This window comes from Suricata suricatta, chromosome 8 (genome assembly GCF_006229205.1).
Source record: "Suricata suricatta isolate VVHF042 chromosome 8, meerkat_22Aug2017_6uvM2_HiC, whole genome shotgun sequence".
Lineage (NCBI taxonomy): Eukaryota > Metazoa > Chordata > Mammalia > Carnivora > Herpestidae > Suricata > Suricata suricatta.
In genome coordinates this window covers 115,080,536-115,099,722 of record NC_043707.1, presented here as the reverse complement: position 1 = coordinate 115,099,722, position 19,187 = coordinate 115,080,536, and the positions used below count along the sequence as shown (strand labels likewise).

General features: G+C 40.6%; 1 protein-coding gene across 1 annotated transcript in view; it reads right to left on the bottom strand.

The window, feature by feature from the left end:
* CLSPN (claspin) overlaps positions 1-18,554 on the bottom strand; it is a 30,856-nt gene extending 12,302 nt beyond the window's left edge. The window contains exons 1-12 of the mRNA XM_029950080.1: positions 18,493-18,554; positions 14,514-14,622; positions 13,555-14,003; positions 12,608-12,769; positions 11,986-12,063; positions 10,921-10,993; positions 10,035-10,143; positions 9,254-9,834; positions 3,760-3,951; positions 1,276-1,496; positions 170-345; positions 8-72 (exon numbers count right to left, since the gene is read on the bottom strand). Of these exons, the coding sequence (XP_029805940.1) occupies positions 8-72; positions 170-345; positions 1,276-1,496; positions 3,760-3,951; positions 9,254-9,834; positions 10,035-10,143; positions 10,921-10,993; positions 11,986-12,063; positions 12,608-12,769; positions 13,555-14,003; positions 14,514-14,622; positions 18,493-18,516 (2,239 nt within the window). The 5' untranslated portion in view covers positions 18,517-18,554. The remainder of the gene's footprint in view (positions 1-7; positions 73-169; positions 346-1,275; positions 1,497-3,759; positions 3,952-9,253; positions 9,835-10,034; positions 10,144-10,920; positions 10,994-11,985; positions 12,064-12,607; positions 12,770-13,554; positions 14,004-14,513; positions 14,623-18,492) is intronic.
* Positions 18,555-19,187: the final 633 nt, after the last annotated feature.

Below are 19,187 nucleotides of genomic sequence, written 5' to 3'. Positions count from 1 at the left end.
TACTCACCCAGTTTGCTAGGCCTTTTGCCTGAGATTTCATCTGTTTCTGACTTTTCTTCACTAGGAAAGTAACTACAAAATAAGAAGGTAAATTGTTTATCTGTTTCTGCTTCTAACGAGAGAGGCAAATCCAAGGGCATCTTATCTTTCCCTAAAGAGAATTACTTACCCCATCTTGGAAGAGTTGTCCTTAAATAGAAGTAAGGTAGAGTCAGATGACAGAGGTTTGGGGACAGAGAGGCCAACTGATTTCCCAATTTCACTACCGCCATCACTGTTTTCTTTATCCATTTCTTTTTCATCTTTGGTTTCTATTTCTTCACTACCGAGAAGGAATTCTGCAACCTTCATCAATCACGCCACCCAAAAACAGGGTAAAAAATTTAAAAGCAAATATGCTGTTAGCATCATGTATGGCTGCCTGGTTATAGGTTATGTCGTAAATCTGAAAAGGTAAACCCGAAAGAGCCTTGGTCTAACTATTATCATTAATGTAACTTTCACTGATACTTCTAGCACTCTTTTGTGCTTTTCTTACCTTTTTGTTACCCTCTCCAAATTGCTACAACATTGGAACAAATTATCTTCTTATTGAGGCAATGAGAGGTTAAATAACTAGCCTGAGAATGTAGGACAACTAGTGGCCTTAAGCCAAACACAGACTATAATATGCTACCCAGTCCAGCCGTTACTTTCTTCTTTTCTTTACCCAGGGATAAATATGAACCAACTCTTTCAAACTGACTGCAGAGTTCAGACAAGGGGCAGTTTTCCTTTTTTCTAGTACCAAAAACTCCATCATCATCTATCCTAACTAGGCAGAAGACAAGAGTATGAAACAACGGCACACTATGGCATACATACAACGGCATACAAGCTCAATGAAGAAAGAAATTAACTTAGGAAGGTCTCAGCCTGCCTGAGAATTTATTCCAGACCTCAACCTGACCAAGGTTGAGACTGCTTTTCATTCTGAATAGAGAAAACTTAGATAAATAAAGATAAAGTCATCTTTAATACAAAGCCATTTCCATTTTAGCCTTCTATTTCAGTAAGTAGACTAACAGGTAGAAGCTAAGGCTAGGGCTCTGTGAACTGCAGGTAACCAGAGGTGCTGACAGAACTGAATGCAAAAAGACTTTGGTACCTATGAGCTACTTACACCCTCTCTGCCCCTAAAATCTCTTATACAATTGAATGTGCTTCCCATACTTTTATTCAGATCTGATTTTCTCCTTCCTGAACAAATAACAAATTGAAATAATTATCAGAAACCTCCTGATTGCTTTCGTCTTCCTCCTCTTCTTCCTCTAAATCTTTTTCCTCCTCTTCTCCATCTTCCTCAGACTCATCCGTCATTTCTTCTTCCTCTTCCTCTTCTTCAAATCCATCTTCATTATCTAACTTAAATAACGCTTGGCGCTTTTGGCGCTCCTCGAGCCTACGGAGTTTCATTGCTTCCTGCAGCTTAGCTTTCAGCACCTGAAGCTTTTCACCTGAGTAGAAACAGGAAAAAATGCTTTAGACATAAAGACCAACTACCTACTGCAGTAATGGAAGTGTGCACTTCAGGCAACCTCAAGAGTGTTCTAGTCACATTTCAAAAGGAAAATCAGAGACCTTATTACTGGAAGCTGTTGTTATCTTAACAAATAAGGATTATTATGAACTAAAGAGAACTTTCATACTTATGTTCTACACCCTGGGATAATATACTACACAGAGATTACAAAAGTTACTAAAGAGGTCAAAAAGGGGTGGAAGGGTAAAACTCTGAAAGTCTCTGGCCGAGAAACCATGAAGGACAGCATTGATAAATTTACTTATTAAAGAAAAAAAGAAGGGGAGCCTGGGTGGCTCAGTCCGTTAAACGTCTTGACTTTGGCTCAGGTCACGATCTCACAGTTTGTGAGTTAGAGCCCCGCATCAGGCTTTCTGCTCTTGGCACAGAACCTGCTTTCAATCTTCTGTCCCCTCGTCTCTGCCCCTCCCTGCTCCCTGTGTGCTCTCTCAAAAATAAATAAACACTGGGGTGCATGGGTGGCTCAGTTAGTTAAGCACCCGACTTCGGCCCAGGTCATCATCTCCTACACATGGGTTTGAGCCCTGTGTTGGGCTCTGTGCTGACAGCTTGGAGCCTGGAGCCTGCTTTGGATTCTGTGTCTCCCTCTCTTTCTGCTCCTCCCCTACTCTTGCTCTGTCTCTGCTCGCTCTCTCTCAAAAATAAATAAACAGAAAAAAATAAATAAATAAAATGGGCAAAGAATATGAACTGGTAGTTCACAGAAAAATTGAACCGACGTGGTTAGTGAACAAATTAAAAGTAATGCTTAACCTCATTTATTTTTCCTTTTTTAAAGGTTTTACTTTTAAGTAACCTCTACACTCAACGTGCAGCTTGAACTCACAACCTCGAGATCAAGACTTACATGCTCCACTGTCTGAGCCAGCCAGATGCCCCAATCTCATTCTAATTAAAGAGATATAAATCAAAATAATAGATAACATTTTTGACATATTAACATGGGAAAACAGGAACTCATACATTGTGATTCAGAGTATAAAATTGGTGAAACTATTTTGAAGAACAGGATGGGATATATCAAAATTTGACTCAATGATTCCACTATAAGGAATTCTGCATCCAGATAAACCAACATATATCTGATATTAGGGTGCAACATTGTATGAAATACCAACAACTGAAATAAACAAGATGTCCATTAACAGGAGTATGGTTAAACAAATCATGTTATCGTCTCACAATGGTTATTATGCAACTAAAAAAAAAAACCCCTCAAAAGCAATATAATGTGTATCTGAGTTATGAAGTTAGAGGTCTGGATTAGGCTACTGGTTCTAAGACTTATGAGCTGTGCCAACCTGAGCAAGTTGCTTAAATTCTTTATATATCAGTTTTCTCATATATAAAATAAGAATACTAATGTTACTCATGGTAAAGCACGTAGAGCAGTGCCTAGCAGAAAATAAGTATCCAATGTCTGTCTGTCTGTCTGTCTCTCTCACACCCACACCCATAATGGTGTATGCACATGAATTTTCTTTCAAGGACACACAAGAGATTGTTAATGGTTGCCTTTAGGAAGACTAATTTTTCATTTCATACTTTTTCCTCAGTGTTTTCATTTTTTTCTATGTGATATATTATTTGTACTTTTTTAAAAATGTTTATTTTTGAGAGAGAAAGGGAGAGCATGAGTGGAAGAGGAGCAGAGAGGGAGACAGAGGATTCGCAGTGGGCTCTGCACTGACAGAAGAGAGCCCAATGTGGGGCTCAAACTCAAGAACCATGCATGAGATGATGACTTGAGCCAAAGTCGGATGTTTAACCAACTGAGCCACCCAGGAACCCGTTTGTTTTTAAAAACATATATATATATGCACACATACACACCTACATGCAAAGAGAGATTAAAAGAATACACAATATAGTTATAGAAGGTGTCTCTGATAGAGGATCATAGAGGTTTCTTTGTTTATTATATGTATTTTCTACAATGGATATTTACTGTTTCTTATAATAAGACAAAAACTATTGGAAATAAAGTCATCTTATCATCTCCCACACCTAAGCAATGCTACATGTGAGTTATGCTAGAGGTACTGCTTGCTATCCAATCTCCAAAGTGTCCAAGCAAAAAGATTCTAGAACTTTTCACTATAGGGTCCTCAGCAGCCATAAAGACCTGCCAGTGTACAAAGCATAAAGCAAGAAAACAAAAACATGAACTCAAATACCTGGTTTTGCATGGCTTGCTTCATCCAGCTTCTCAGCTGCCAAAGTCACAGGCACCACATCTGCCTTTAGCTCTTCCCTTCCATCAGTGCCCAGACCTTTCACTATGATGTTCACATTCATCTTCTGACCAGCCCTGGGTTTCACAGATGGATTAGCATGCTTCCAGAAACGCTGTTTCAAGGCTTCCAGTTCTAGATCCAAATGCCAACCAGTATGTCAGTGTGCCATGCTTAAACTCTTTTCTTTAAGATTTCAGTTAAGACTAGGACTATTCTACAACCCAGCAATTACACTACTAGGTATTTATCCAAAGAATACAAAACTGCTGATTCAAAAGGGTACACATACCCCAATGTTTATAGCAGTGCTATCAACAATAGCCAAAGTACGGAAAGAGCCCAAATGTCCATCAACTGAGGAATGGATAAAGATGTAGTTTATATATATAAAGGAATACTACTCAGTGATCAGAAAGAATGAAATCTTGGGGCGCCTGGGTGCTCAGTTGGTTAAGCGTCCAGCTTCGGCTCAGGTCATGATCTTACAGTCCGTGGGTTCGAGCCCCACATTGGGCTCTGTGCTGACAGCTAGCTCAGAGCCTGGAGCCTGCTTCAGATTCTGTATCTCCCTCTCTCTCTCTCTCTCTGACCCTCTCCTGATCGCGCTATCTCTGTCTCTCAAAAATAAATTAAAAAAAAAAAAAAAGAATTGAAATCTTGTCATTTGCAACAACATGGGTAGAACTAGAGTGTATTATGCTAAGCAAAATAAGTCAGGCACAGAAAGACAAATATCATGATTCCACCTATATGCATAATTTAAGAAACACAACAGATGAACATAGGGGAAGGGAAGGAAAAATAAGATAAAAACAGAGAGGGAGGTAAACCATAAGAGACTCGTAAAAACAGAACAAACTGAAGGTTGCTAGAAGGGAGGTGATTTGGGGGGATGAGTTAAATGGGTGATGGGCACTAAGGAGGGCACTTGTTGGGATCAGTAGTCGATGTTATATGTAAGTGATAAACCACTGGGTTCTACTCCTGAAACCAATACTACACTGTGTGTTAACTAACTTGAATTTCAATAAATAATTTTAAAATTAAAAAAAGATCCAAGAATCATAAGCTAGGATTTTAAGCTCAACAAAGCTTGCAGGGAAAATTAAAAATGCCTAAAGACACTAAAAACTTCTTTCTTTGCTACTAACACGTATGTCAAATTCATATAGAGTACCCAAATAAATGAAATGTTGCAGTTATTCTTTCTCAATATAATTCAAAAATCATTTTAGGTTAGAAATTTACAACTGAAGTTTCTAAATGTATGCAATTCTTTAAAAAAAAAAAGTATTAACCTGGTGGAACAAACACCATAATTATCAATCATTTAAAGGCTTAGTTTTTCATAGGTTTCAGCCTCTTTTTAAAAATTTTCCTGTTTGGCACATTTCACTATTTAATAGCAATCTTACTAAATGTGGGCAAGGTCATTAAAAAATTTTTTGGGGTGTGTTTATTTATTTTTGAGACAGAGACAGAGCATGAATGGGGGAGGGGCAGAGAGAAAGGGAGACACAGAATCTGAAACAGGCTCCAGGTTCTGAGCTGTCAGCACAGAACCTGACACAGGGCTCACACCCATAAACCAAGAGATCATGACCTGAGCCGAAGTCGAACGCTTAACCGACGGAGCCACCCAGGCACCCCAAGCAAGGTCATTTTAAAAAAGGGGGGAAAAATGGGGCACTCTCTCCCCTCTTCTCCACTGTTAGAGCTCAGAATCTCCTTCTTTCTCCCTTAGCCAGCTGATACTTGGCACCATCACCTACTGCCTCTGTTTACATCACACCATAGAGAGCTCTGTTTTAAGAGAGCAGACAGTACTAAAGAGAAAAGATTCCATTGGGATTGAGGGATGCCTTCTCTTCTAGGATAAAATGTCCAGGACACTTCAAGTTCGGTTCTTTTTCTAAAATGCCCTCAAATCATATTTTAGTAGCTTTGTGGTTAGCATCTAGATGTGGTTTTTCCTTCCCTAGAAGGGGACAGAAGGACTAGAAAGAAGCCTTTTCATTCTGAGTCACTAACATTATTAGTAGCAAAAGTCCAATACCAAAGGACGGTATGTTTATATACAAACAAAAATGAAGGGAGAGAAGATGTAGGTTTGTATCTTCTTTTATAGCAATTCAGTAAGGCTGGAAGCAACGGGTAGTGGCAGCGGAAAGGGAACTGAAATAGGTAAGTCATTATTGGCACCGATAGAATAAAAGAAATGGACGTAGATTTACTTGGGACCCAAAATGGTAGTAAGGCAGAGGAGTTGCCTTCATTCTTACGGAGAAAGCCAGGCCCCTAAAAGCTCTTCATCCCAATGCACAAGGACACCTACTTTCCTCGCCCTTTACTATATTACTCAACCATCTCCCTCCTCACCATACGATCCCTGTTCAGGTCCTCTCCCTCCATCACTCTTTGCCTAGCTCCCTTTATGTCCTCTCTAAGTGAAAGTCTCTGCTCTAGCTCAGGTTTCCACCAGCAGCCTGAATCTAAAACTGTTCTCATTCCCATTGTTCTTTGCCCAGAAAGTAGAGGATCTCTACACTAATGCAGGAAGCAGAAGTACTATATTTCTGGTATCCCAGAGTTTGGATCTATATGCACTTTTCTCGTGGAAACCTTACTTACTCTATGTGAGATTAAGGAAGCTAAGGTCTTCCTACTGCTTTTAGTCTTAACCCCTTCTAATGTGTCCACCATACTAGCCACTAGATTATCCCCAAAATGAATATCTGCTTGGGTCATTTCCTTTGCTAAAACTTTTTTGGTGGTCCTCTACTAACAAAAGGCAAAAGTCCAAGCTCCTAGCATGGCCTAAAAGCCCTGCATGATCTGGCCTCTCTAGTTACCTGTCCCCAATGCCCTTGCAGTCTTCACCCCAGCTCGTTAGGATACGTTGTGCTTTCTCTTGTCCCCGTCGGGTCTTTTGTGGGTCTGTTCCTTCCACCAAGAAAGCCTTCCCTCATTTTTCTACTTTGGTATCTCCTAGTTAGCTTTCAAGAGTCAACTGAGGTATCAGTTCCTTTCAGAAGGCTCCGACTCCCAAGATACTTCAGATGAGGTACCCCTTCTCTAGGCTCGGGATACACACAGCAGCAGGTACCATCCAGTCGTGTAACGGTCTGTTTGCCTGCCTTTCACTCCTATTAGACTTTAACGTCCTTGAAAGCAGGGACTATGTCTTATATGTAAGGCATCTAACACCATGCTAAATAAAAGTTTATTACACAAATAAATAAAAGTTGATCCTAACTTCATACATACTATGGAACTGACTGGTCTGGAAACCACTTTCATATCATACACATACAAATTTCATATCAAACACTATTTCTGAAGGAAAACATATTATGAATTAAAAACAAATGCTTACTATGTACCAGACACTGTGCTAGTTCCCCATATAAGCCAAGTGTAATATTGGAACAATTACCCAACTTCTCCAAGCCACTGTCTCTTCATTGCAAAATAATACCTGGAACCATGAGAATTAACAACAATAATAAAGAATCTATCAGTGTCTAATACAGTAGGCACTCAAAAAAAGGTTTCTTCTCCTTCCTGTCTCAGCCCAGTACTATTTAGAGAACACTGAGCCCAGACCAAAAAAAGAAAAATCTTGGGGGGCATCTGGGTGGTTCAGTCAGTTGAGCCTCTGACTTTAGCTCAGGTCATGATCTCATGGTTCGTGAGTTAAAACCCCACGTCAGGCTCATTGCTGTCAGCCTGTCAGCACAGAGCCCACTTCAGATCCTCTGTCTCCTCTCTCTGCCCCTCCTCTGCTTGCAGCCTCCCATAAAATAAGTTATTAAAAAAAAAATCTCAGGGCACCTGGGTAGGTCAGTCGGTTAAGCAACCACCTCTTGATTTTGGCTCAGGTCATGATTTTATGGTTTTATGAGATTGAGCCCTGTGTTGGGTTCTGCACTGACAGCATGGAGCCTGCTTGGGGTTCTCTCTCTGAGCCTACTTCAGATCCTCTGTCCCCTTCTCCCCTGTGTGCTTTCTCTCTCTCAAAATCAATAAATAAACTTAAAAATCTCCTGTTTCTTTACTAATGGATCTATGCTAGTTCTGTTACACAACCCTTCCAACCCACCTCCTACTCAGACTTACACATCCTCCCAAAGTACCATGCAGAACTCCTTCTGTCCCCTCCAAGAATGTCCCTTTCTCCACTTCCACAAAGCCCACCGATTCAATCAACAAAGACTCACTGAACCTATTTTACACACGAGATAATGTGGACGATAATGTGGAGCACCCACCAACTATAAGCTGTTACAGTTTTAATATAAATAATTCTACTATTAACAGAAGTAGGAGCCAGTATGTGAGTGCTTCTTTGTGCTATCTATTTCTATGTATGATTTCAACAAATGTTCACTATTGCCCTGTGAACCAGATATCCTTTAAAAAAAAAAGGTCACTCAGAGAGGTCAAATAGCATACTCAAAAGTTAAACAATAAATAGTTTCAAACCTTGCTCTTGCTACAGAGCTTAAGGTCTTAATTATCATGCCAAACTGCCTCAATGCAGAGGAGGGAACATCCAATTCTACCTACTAGTCAGGAAGTCTACCTAATATGGTAATTCTTGAGTTCTGTCTTGAAGGATCATTCATTCATTCATCACTCATCCAATATAAATGCCTATAATGTGTCATCCTCTGCGGAAGCACTGGTGATAGAGTAGGGAACAAGCCAGAAGATCCTATTCAAAGTATAAAGGGAAAGGCAGTGAACAAGTAATTATATCCACCTACTCTTCAAGCCTTCTTTTAACCACCTATTGGAAGAAACTTATTCTTCCTCTAAACTACTATAGTGCTTTATTCTAAAGGTTTCTTTCAGCAGAGACTATTTTTCCCTTTTCTTCATTTAATTTTTCAATAATCAGTGATACATGCTCATTATAGAAGTCACTTTCCACTTTCTCTCTTGTATTACTGTTATTTGCATCTTCTTATCTCCCCTACAAGAACATAAGTAGCTTAAATGTACGATAAATGTCACATTTCTCTTGGTTTGCCCTACAGCACCTTGCATGTTGTGGATAGTTTAGTGTTTGTTAAATGACTGGGGAAAAAAGAAATTCAGTTTTGCAGACAATTTACTGAACTAAAATGTTTTCTTTTAACAGTAAAATCATGAATAATTCTTTTTTGGATGTCATAGAATAACACGACAGCAAGGTACTTCTTTTGTATACTAACCTATCAACAGGCTTCCATTTTAAACAAGGTTGAGAACATCCTGATGCCCTGCCAAATTTATCTAAAGAGAATTGTACCCATATCTGGGACATCTATAGAGCAAGATCATGTGCGATTATTGGTTTCTCCTGTGTTCCTTATCCCCAATAGTAGCAAATAATAAAAAGCTGCTGGAACAAATCACTCTGGAGGCTTCCCACAACTCAAAGGATTACCTCTGTTGGTTTCAGGTTCTTCAAGTATCACAAAGGAGTCTTCATCAGCACCCAACCGAGGTTTAATGGAAACATCTACTCCCAGTTGTTTAAGTCTATCCAGAGTGAACCTCCTTGCTTTTTCAGGTGGTGCGACTACTGATTTATTAGTTTGCTGCCTGGGCTCTTCCACCTTCTCATCTGCTGCTTCTGTTTTTTTCAGGCCCTTTTCTTCCTCCAGGGCTTGAGGTTCAGGTGCCATGAGCCCTCCAGCTTGACACACCTTATTGTCCTCAATCCCTGGGCAGCTGGATTCCTGTTGTACCACTGAGCTGTCTTCAGGTGGAGGTGTATCATTACTCTGCTTCTGTTTCTCCTGAAGTTCTAGCTCTTCACTTCCCATCAAGTCCTTACTGCAAGACTCCTCTGACCCAGTAGCAATATGGGGTTCCTTTGAAACTGCAAGGAGTGCGTTGATTTCCAGTTCATGGCCCACACCTGTTGTCTGCTCAGAATCTTTGCTATGGTGGTCATTATTCATCTCACTTGTATTTGCAGTGTCTATGGCTTCTTTGTGATGGTTTGACTGATACTTAGATGACCTAGAGAAGGGAAAATAAGTTGAAGTTGAAAATTATTCTACATGTGAAACTCTCATCTCAGCACATAATGAATCCATTATATCAGTTTTAATATCAGTTTTAAGAGACTGAGGAATCTGAACTTTTTTTTTTACACCAGATGTTTGCTATGAAAATGAATATTTACAAAAATTATAATCTCAAGTAAAAAGAATTCTTACTTCAGTAGCGCCATGGCATTTCCCTGGCAAGTGGGTCGGGGTTTACGTTTGAAGAAATCATGAATGGTTTTATTCTCAGGCATATGATATGGAAGATTAAGTGCAGACTCTACAAAATGGAACAAAACAAGCAAATACATACTGTATATTCTGAAGTGTCACTTAATGTTCAGTCAACTAAACAGTACAGTGAAAGCCATCATCAGAAATAGAAAACAATCCTGGCTTTAGTAAAGACAGGATCTAACTATAAAAGAAACCCCTGGAGACCAGTGGCTTTTAAACCTAGTTGTGAAATTAAACTGACACAGGAAGTTGTAAAAAAAAAAACACAGATCCTTGGGGCACCTGGGTGGCTCTGTTGCTTGGCAACCGACTCAGGTCATGATCTCACAGTTTGTGGATTTAAATCCTGTACTGGGCTCTCTGCTATCAGTGTTAACCCCACTTCCGATCATATCTCTCCCTCTCTCTCTGCCCTACCCCTGATCATGCTGTCTCTCTCTCAAAAATAAACAAACATTTAAAAAATAAATAAAATAAAAAATACAGGTTCTTGGATCCCACTTCAAGCCTACTGAATCAGAATTTCTGTGGGACCTAAGACTTTACACATTTGAAAAGTTCCCATCTCCTGATACAGCTGGTCCACAGAAAATATTTGAAAACACACTCTCTGCTTACCACTAATATAGTTCTGGAAATTTTCTCAGTTTATGCTTTTGTTCAAGGGCTTTAGAACAGTGGTCACTCACCAAGATCAATTCTAAACTTGGTATTATAATTCATATTAAGTGTTAAAAAAACAAAATTCTCCAATATCCAAATTGAGTTTACAAAGAAATGTTGTGATTTGCCACAAAGTTACTGAACTGGTTTATATTACCTCGAATAAGCCGCTGAGTTTCACTATGCAGTTTTTTTAATGCTTCCTTACTTAATTTGGCTGCCTTCCTTTCCTTAAAGAAAACGAAGAGTGAGAATACATTAATGCTATTATCTGGAAAAACATTCATCCTTCAACAAGAGTTTGCCCTCTCCAAGAAAAAAGGATGGAGAGGGAATAGTAAGCACTAATAAGTTCAGTACAATATAAACTACTAAGTATTTATCCAAAGGATATAACAAAAATCTGATTCAAAGGGGCATGTGCACCCCAATGTTTATAGCAGTGCCATCAACAATAGCCAAATTATCCATTCATCATTGGCTAAAGAACCCAAATGTCCATCGACTGATAAATGGATAAAGATGTGGTGTGTGTGTGTATGTGTGTGCACACGTATGTGTATTTACATGTATACATAATGTACACACAATGTATACACACATGGACACACACAATGGAATGTTATTTGGCAATCACAAAGAATGAAATCTTACCATTTGCAAAAACATGGATGGAACTAGAGTGTATTATGCCAAGCAAAATAAGTCAGGCACAGAAAGACAAATATCATATGATTTCACTCATGTGGAATTTAAGAAACACAACAGATTAAAACAGGGAAAGGTAAGGAAAAATAGGATAACAGAGAGAGGCAAACCATAAGAGACTCTTAAATACAGAGAACAAGCTGAGGGTTGCTGGAGAGGAGGTGGGTGGGGAATGGGCTAAATGGGTGATGGACATTAAGGAGGGCACTTGTTGGGATGAGCACTGGGTGTTATGAGTGATGAATCACGGGGTTCTACTCCTGTAACCAATACTATACTGTATGTTAATTAACTTGAATTTAAATAAATAAATTAAAAAATAAACATGGGGAGATCATTTATTTGCACATAACATAGAATTAATTCAATACAATCTATATTTGTGTCTCTACTATACACAAATCAATACCATGAGTACCAGGAAAACATGATAGACTTGATAAAACATTTATCCCTCAGAAATTCACAACCTCTTGGGGAAAGAAATCAACATGACTACAGAGTTCTATCCGACCTTCCGAATGGTGCCTTTTGATAACACAGTTTCTTCTTCAAATGAATAGACCCCACTCTCCAAAGACAGCTCCTTTTTCTAAAAGAGAAGATTACAAGTCAAAAAACATGAACAAAATTAAACTGAAATAAGAGATGTTGCTACTCAAAAGATTGCTTTTGGGGGCACCTGGGTGGCTCAGTCAGTTAAGCGTCTGACTTTGGCTCAGGTCATGATCTTGCAGTTTGTGAGTTAGAGTCCCACATCAAGCTTTGTGCTAACAGATCAGAGCCTGAAGCCAGCTTTAGACTGTGTCTTCTCCTTTCTCTGCTCCTCCCCCACTTGCTTGCGCACGCGCTCTCTCGCTCTCTCTCAAAAATAAACATTAAAAAAATTTTTAAGGGCATCTGGGTATCTCAGTCGGTTGAGTGTCCAGCTTTTGATTTCAGCACAGATCATGATTTCAGGGTTGTGGGACAGAGGCCTGTGTTGGGCTTAGTGCCTGCTTAAGATTCTTCTTCCCTCTCTCTCTCTCCTGCCCCTCTCTCCCCTGCTCACATGCTCTCTCTCAAAAAATTAGTTTCAACAGTAAACCAGAAAATAAAGCAAGGGTTAGAAGCAGTGGGTTAGCTCTTTTACTTGCCTTGTGCTTTTTTACTTTGTTTTTCACAGCTGCCCGTATTGATTCTAATGACTCTTCATCTTCTAATGCAGAGTTATTGTCTTCCTCCAATCCAGTTTCAAAAAGGTCTTTATCCACAAGAAGACAGCCACTATCATTAAATGGCTGTTTCACATCATCTTCCTAGATAATGCATAAAGACAAAGCAAAATCCAATCACCCAAACTCCAATATTTCACAACATCATAAAGTAATTTGAACCAGGCCATAAAAAGTCCATAATATATTAGTAGAAAAATATTTAGCATTTTAGACATTGTTCCTGGTTCCTACCCACAGTCATCCTTCATAGGATGAAGTCTGTGCTATGATTTTATGCCACTATCCAAAACCAACTTAAAAAATAAATATTTTTTTGAAAACACAAATACTCATCAAACAGCTAGTTTGTAAAAGGATGATTTTTCTAGTTAGCAAACAAGACTTCTGACTTACAGATGCTTAAAAAACACTCCTCTGAAAGTTCATTTTCATCAGACAACAAGCAGCAATACTCCATGTGCTTGCAAAGAAATCAGAAATCCATTTATCCTCTGTGTATCCAAAATGGAGAATGAGACCAACAAGTTTTAAATTACATACCTCATTACTTGCAATGCAGAACAATCAACTAGAAGCTATATTCTGAGTGCAGAAACCTCAAGAACTAAAAGCAATTTTTGCTAAGATGTTAATCTGCCTTAGAAAGAACAAATTTGGGGGCACCTGGGGGACTCAGTTGGTTAAGCGTCTGACAGTGAGTTTGAGCCCAGCGTCAGGCTCTGTGCTGACAGCTCAGAGCCTGGAGCTGCCTCAGAATCTCTGTCTCCCTTTCTCTCTGCCCCTTCTCTGTTCATGCTCTTTCTCTCTCTCAAAAATAAAATAAAAAACATAAAAAGGAAAGAACAAATTTATTCTTTTAAATATACCTCATTTTTTGCTTTTTTCTTTTTTAGCCGCCTGATTTTTTCCATCTTTTTTTCTTCTTTCTCAACTCTTCTCTTTGATTTTACTTTTGCTTTCCCTTCCATTCCTTCTTTATCATGTTTGGGTTTTTTGGAAATCTTTCTGTCAACTGTAAAGTCCATAGAGTTTTCAGATTGGAGACTCGGCTCTAAGGAAGGCTTCACCTCGGTTTCAAGATTTTCCTGATACAAAGACTCCTCAATGTCACTTCCAGCACTGTCTGCCAGAGTTTTGTAAATCCTTCTGACTTTTCCATCTTTTCTGGCATATAAGTTCTCTTTATTTTCCTCCTCGACGCTCTCATAAGGAGTTTTCTCTAGAAAGGCATTTGTGTCCTCTCTTTCAGAATCACTGTCTTGTAGCAGCTTCCTGCTTTTCAATTTCTTACTCACGAATATCTCTTCATCTGAATCTGGAGAAAACATAATTTTTTTCAGAGGTCTACTGTTATTTGGTCCTCCTCCTAGTCCCACTACTCTTAAAAAACATCCAATTACCCAAGTGCTATGTGACCTTGTGAAATTAAGAACTGATTGTAGCAAAGCAAATCTAAAAATAGATTTTAAGAACCATTTTCCCTGGAAATGTCTCTTACTGAGAAATGTAATTATATATATTTACAAACTGTAAAGTTGTCCTAATTCTTTTGGCAGGTGTTAAAAATCCTTTTATTAAAGGATGAATGCCTTCAACCATGCAATGTGGCAGCTTCTAGACATTTTATACATTTAGTAATGTAACAGAAATGGTTAATTTCAAAAGGGTACAAGCACTATAATTGTGCTTTTATAATAAATAAGACAAACAATACGGTTTGGCATTAACAATTTAAAGAATCAAGAGAATAATGAAATTAATCTAATCCACTTATGACCCAGGCCCACACATTTCTATTTCTAAAAATAAAATTACTATTACAAACCTTCATCACTCAAGGGCACAATTGTTCCACAGCTGCCTTGTCCACTGTCTGAAGGACTATCTGCTTCTTCCTGTGAGGGGAGTTTTGGATCATTGATTTCTAGGTCAACCTAGAAAATGAGAATACCCTTTGCATTAACCAGCTGGTCAGAAAGCTCTGAGTACAAAATGACACACAAATCATCAAAGGATCAGCAGGTGGAAATAAGGAAAAGACCAATACAATGGTTCAGTGAAGGGATGACATTAAGAATTACTGGACCTGGAGCATGTGGGTGGCTCAGTCGGTTGGGCATCCGACTTCAGCTCAGGTTATGATCTTATAGTCCAGGAGTTTGAGCCCTGCATCGGGATCTGTGCTGACAGCTCAGACCCTGGAGCCTGCTTCAGATTCTGTGTCTCTCTCTCTCTGCCCCTGCCCCATTCACTCTCTGCCTCTCTCTCTCTCTCTCAAAATAAAAAAATAAAGAAAAAAAAATTACTGGACCAAAAAACCCAAAAATTCATTGTTCACCTTTGAAGGATACTATAGAGCCAATGTTTCATTTTGAGTAATGGCACATAAAAAGAATCAAGCATTTACTACACATTTTCTGTTTGAACTGCTTCTCAGTGTATCCAAATGATATGCTAAATAATATCACAGAATTGCAATCCTGATATGAAAAAAAAATCCTATAGACAAACCGTGTGTTTCTTTTGGAGTAAACTGCAAGAAGAAAAGGAGGGGGAGGGGAACCTATATAGAGTTAAGATACACACACACACACACACACACACACACACACATCAACAATCGCAATATGCACACTTTGTTTTTGTTCTTAATTTTATTTTTTTAAGTAATTTCTACATCCAACTTGGGGCTTAAACTCATAACCCCAAGATCAAGAGCCCCAGGCTCTACTGACTGAGCCAGCCAGGTACCCCATGCAATATGCTGACTTTGGATCTTGATTCAAAAAACAGAGGGGCACCTGTGTGGTTCAGTTGATTAAGCATCCAATTCTTGATTTCAGCTCAGGTAGTGATCTCAGGGTTGTGGGATCGAGCCCTGTGTTGGGTTCTGCACTGTGTAGAGCCTGCTTAAGATACTCTCTCTCTCTCTCTCTCTCTCTCTCTCTGCCCATTTCCCCAGCTCATGTACTCTTTCTCTTTCTTAAATAAAACAAAATAAGTAAATAAACAGAAAATATACATCTGAGTCAAGGTTTTTAGATGTGGTAATATTTGTGGTTACCTGTTTTGAAAAGCTCTTATCCTTTTTTTTTTTTTTTTTACTGTTGTATTTATTTTTGAGAGAGAGAAAGAAACAGTGTTAGCAGGGTAGGGTCAGAGAGAGAGGGAGACACAGAATCCAAAGACAGCTCCAGGCTCATGAGCTAGCAGTCAGCACAGAGCTCGATGTGGGGCTTGAACCCACTAACCGTGAGATCATGACCTGAGCTGAAGCCAGATGCTCCACCGACTGAGCCACCCAGGCACCCCAGAAAGCCCGAATCTTTTAGAGATGCATAATGAAATATTTTTGAATGAAATGATGTCTGGAATTTGATTCCAAATAATCCAGTGAGGGCGAAAGTGGATGGGCTATAAGTGAAACATGATTAGTATGATTTGATAACTATTTAAGTTGGGAGACAGGTTCATTATACAGCCTTTCTACATCTGTATATGTTTGAAATTTTCCAAATAAAACCATTAGAAGTTTTTTAATGTTTATTTTTTTAATTTATTTTTTAAATTTACATCCAAGTTAGTTAGCATACAGTGCAATAACGATTTCAGGAGTAGAATCCAATGATTCATCTCCTACATATAACATCAAGTGCTCATCTCAAGTGTCTTCCTTAATGCCCCTTGCCCATTTAGCCCATCCCCCCACCCACAACTCCTCCATCAACACTCAGTTTGGTCTCTATGGAAGGACAGATACCATATGTTTTCACTTTTAAGTGGAACAGGAGAAACTTAACAGAGGACCATGGGAGAGGGGAAGGGGGAAAAATAGTTGGGGAGGAGGGAGGGAGGCAAACCATGAGACCCCTAATACCGAGCTCAAACTGAGGGCTGATGGGAGGGGGGAGAGGGGAAGGGGAGTGATGGGCATGAGGGCACTTGTTGGGATGAGCACTGGGTGTTATATGGAAACCAATATGACAATAAACTATAATAAAAAAAAGAAAAACCCCACACATTAAAAAAAAATAAAAATAAAAAAATAAAAAATGAGTCTCTTATGTTTTGTCCCTCTCCCTTTTTCATATTATTTTTGCTTCCCTTCCCTTATGTTCATCTGCTACGTATCTTAAATTCCACATATGAGTGAAGTCATATAATATTTCTCTTTCTCTGACTAGTGCATATTTTTGAGAGAGAGACAGAGTGCTAGTGAAGGAGGGGTACAGAGAGAGGGAGACACAGAATCTGAAACAGGCTCTGGGCTCTGAGCTGTCAGCACAGAGCCTGATGTGGGGCTCAAGCCCACAAACTGAGATCATGACCTGGACCTCTGTCGGATGCTCAACCGACTGAGCCACCCAAGTGCCCCCCCAATAAAACCATTTTAAAGCTCACAAGTAGGGACGCCTGGGTGGCTCAGTCGGTTAAGCTTCTGACTTTGCCTCAGTTCATGATCTCACAGTCCTAGGTTGGAGATCTGCTTAGGGCTTTGTGCTGATAGCGTGGAGCCTGCTTTGGATCCTCTGTCTCTGTCTCTTTCTGCCCCTGCCCCCCCTCTCTTTCTCTCTCTCAAAAATAAATAAAACATTTTTTTAAATTACCAGTAAAAAGTATAAGTAGGATGGGTGTCTTTGTGACATGACCAGTGAAGTGACCAGGCTGACCCCAGAGGCCAGGTGTCCTACATCCCTGGTGTTCTCAGAGCTCTGAGTCAACTTAATAGGGAGGTAGATATTAACATCTGTAATATAGTAAGGCACCACCTATCCTAATCGTTTCTCAAACAACGGTTAAATTGTTTTAAATGTTTGGTATAATTATTAAAATAATAACCAAAGATAACAGGTATTGAGGAATCACTGAGGATCATCACCTATGTGTTGATGATTCTCCCAACAACCCAAAGCAGTAAGTCTTTGTGGATTTGGAAACTGAGTTTAGATCACCACATAACTCAATAAATACATGGTGATGCTTTATTCTGTGCAATTTATAGCTGTATCAGCCACAGTCAGGGCCAGGAACAGGGCAAGAACAGAGTCAAGTCTCAAAAACCCCAGTAATCAAGATAATAGTACAACATTTAAAAAAAATCAAACTGGCAAACTATGGCTCCTGAGGTCAGCCAACTACTTTTGTAAATAAAGTTTTATTGGAACCAGAGCCAGGCTTTTAGGCACGTGGGGTGGAGTAGTGCAAGCCCAGGGTCAGATCTCGTCTTTATTTAAAAGTTTGAGATTTTGTTCAAAACCAAATAATTGCTTTAACTTTTCACGCAGCCACCAGCCGGGAGGCCCCGACAACTACTTCTTTCGGGGTAGCGTTGGATGACCTCACAGGCCGCTTGCAGATCCAATTCCGAACTCCCAGAGACTGCTGCCGTCCATTTCCGGAGAACCCTACCCCCCATCCCAGAGGGTCAGCCCAGGCCTTCCTCCCATTTGGGGGTCTGGACAAGGAAGAGCGCCGGCGGCAGGAAACGCGCCAAAGGGGAGGCGGGCGGGCGGGGCCGGCTGAGGAACTGCTGAGCTGCCGGCTGCGCGCGCCGAAGGGACCAAAAGCGACGCCGCCTAGCGCACCGAGGCGCGGGAAGCCCAGCGCGGGACGGGACCGCAAAGACGCGAGCCCGAGGGGCCATCCCGCCAGGCCCTGCCGCGCGCCGCACCTCCACGGTGCAGTCGGGAGCTGTAGCCCTCCCAGCCTCCGCGACCGGCTCCGCCCAACACGACCCCTACCCAAACCCGCCCCTCGGAGCCAGGCCTCCGTAGCCGCGGATGGCGGCAAGTGCACGAACCCACCTCAGAAAGTACTTCACCCGTCATGACTCCGGCTTCTCCAGAGCTTCGCTAGGGACGGAGCAAGCCTCCTGTTCCCTTAGGCGAAGCGGAGCTGCTCCCGCGGTCTCCAGCCCGGCATCCGCGTTCGAGCTTTCGCGCCCAGCCAGAGTGGAGACCCCGCCCTAACGATTTGCACCAATCCGGAGGAGCTTTTCTACGTGAGGTCACGCCCCCACATCGTCCTACCAATCACGAAGCACCTTTGCCCAGCCCGAAGAATATAGTCTGGGTAGAGTTGGCGGGGCTTGGCTTCACGCGTCTATTGAACCTAAACCCGGCAGGGATTCTCCCGGCTGCCAGATAGTCCGGCCCCTCTGGCTTCGCAAGGCGGTGACAGGCGAGTGGTGGCCTTTAACCTTTGACCCTTGCCATACCGCAATTTGCAGAGTAAGCCTTCAACGTGGGAAGTGAGCTGAGAGAAGATTCCAGAGCAACCGAAGGCACCTGTGGGGATTTTCTCCAGGACCTCCATCCCTGGAGCAGCTAGATCCTACTTGCTCCTTCTTGTATACATAGCATTCACGCCACTGTTCAAACAGAAAAGTTTTGTGGGCTGCTCAGATACCAAAGAATATCCTTGGGTAATCTTTATAATTTTATTTAGGTTTAATTTGGGGATGCAGAAAACATGCACCCATACCACCTTTAGACTCTTT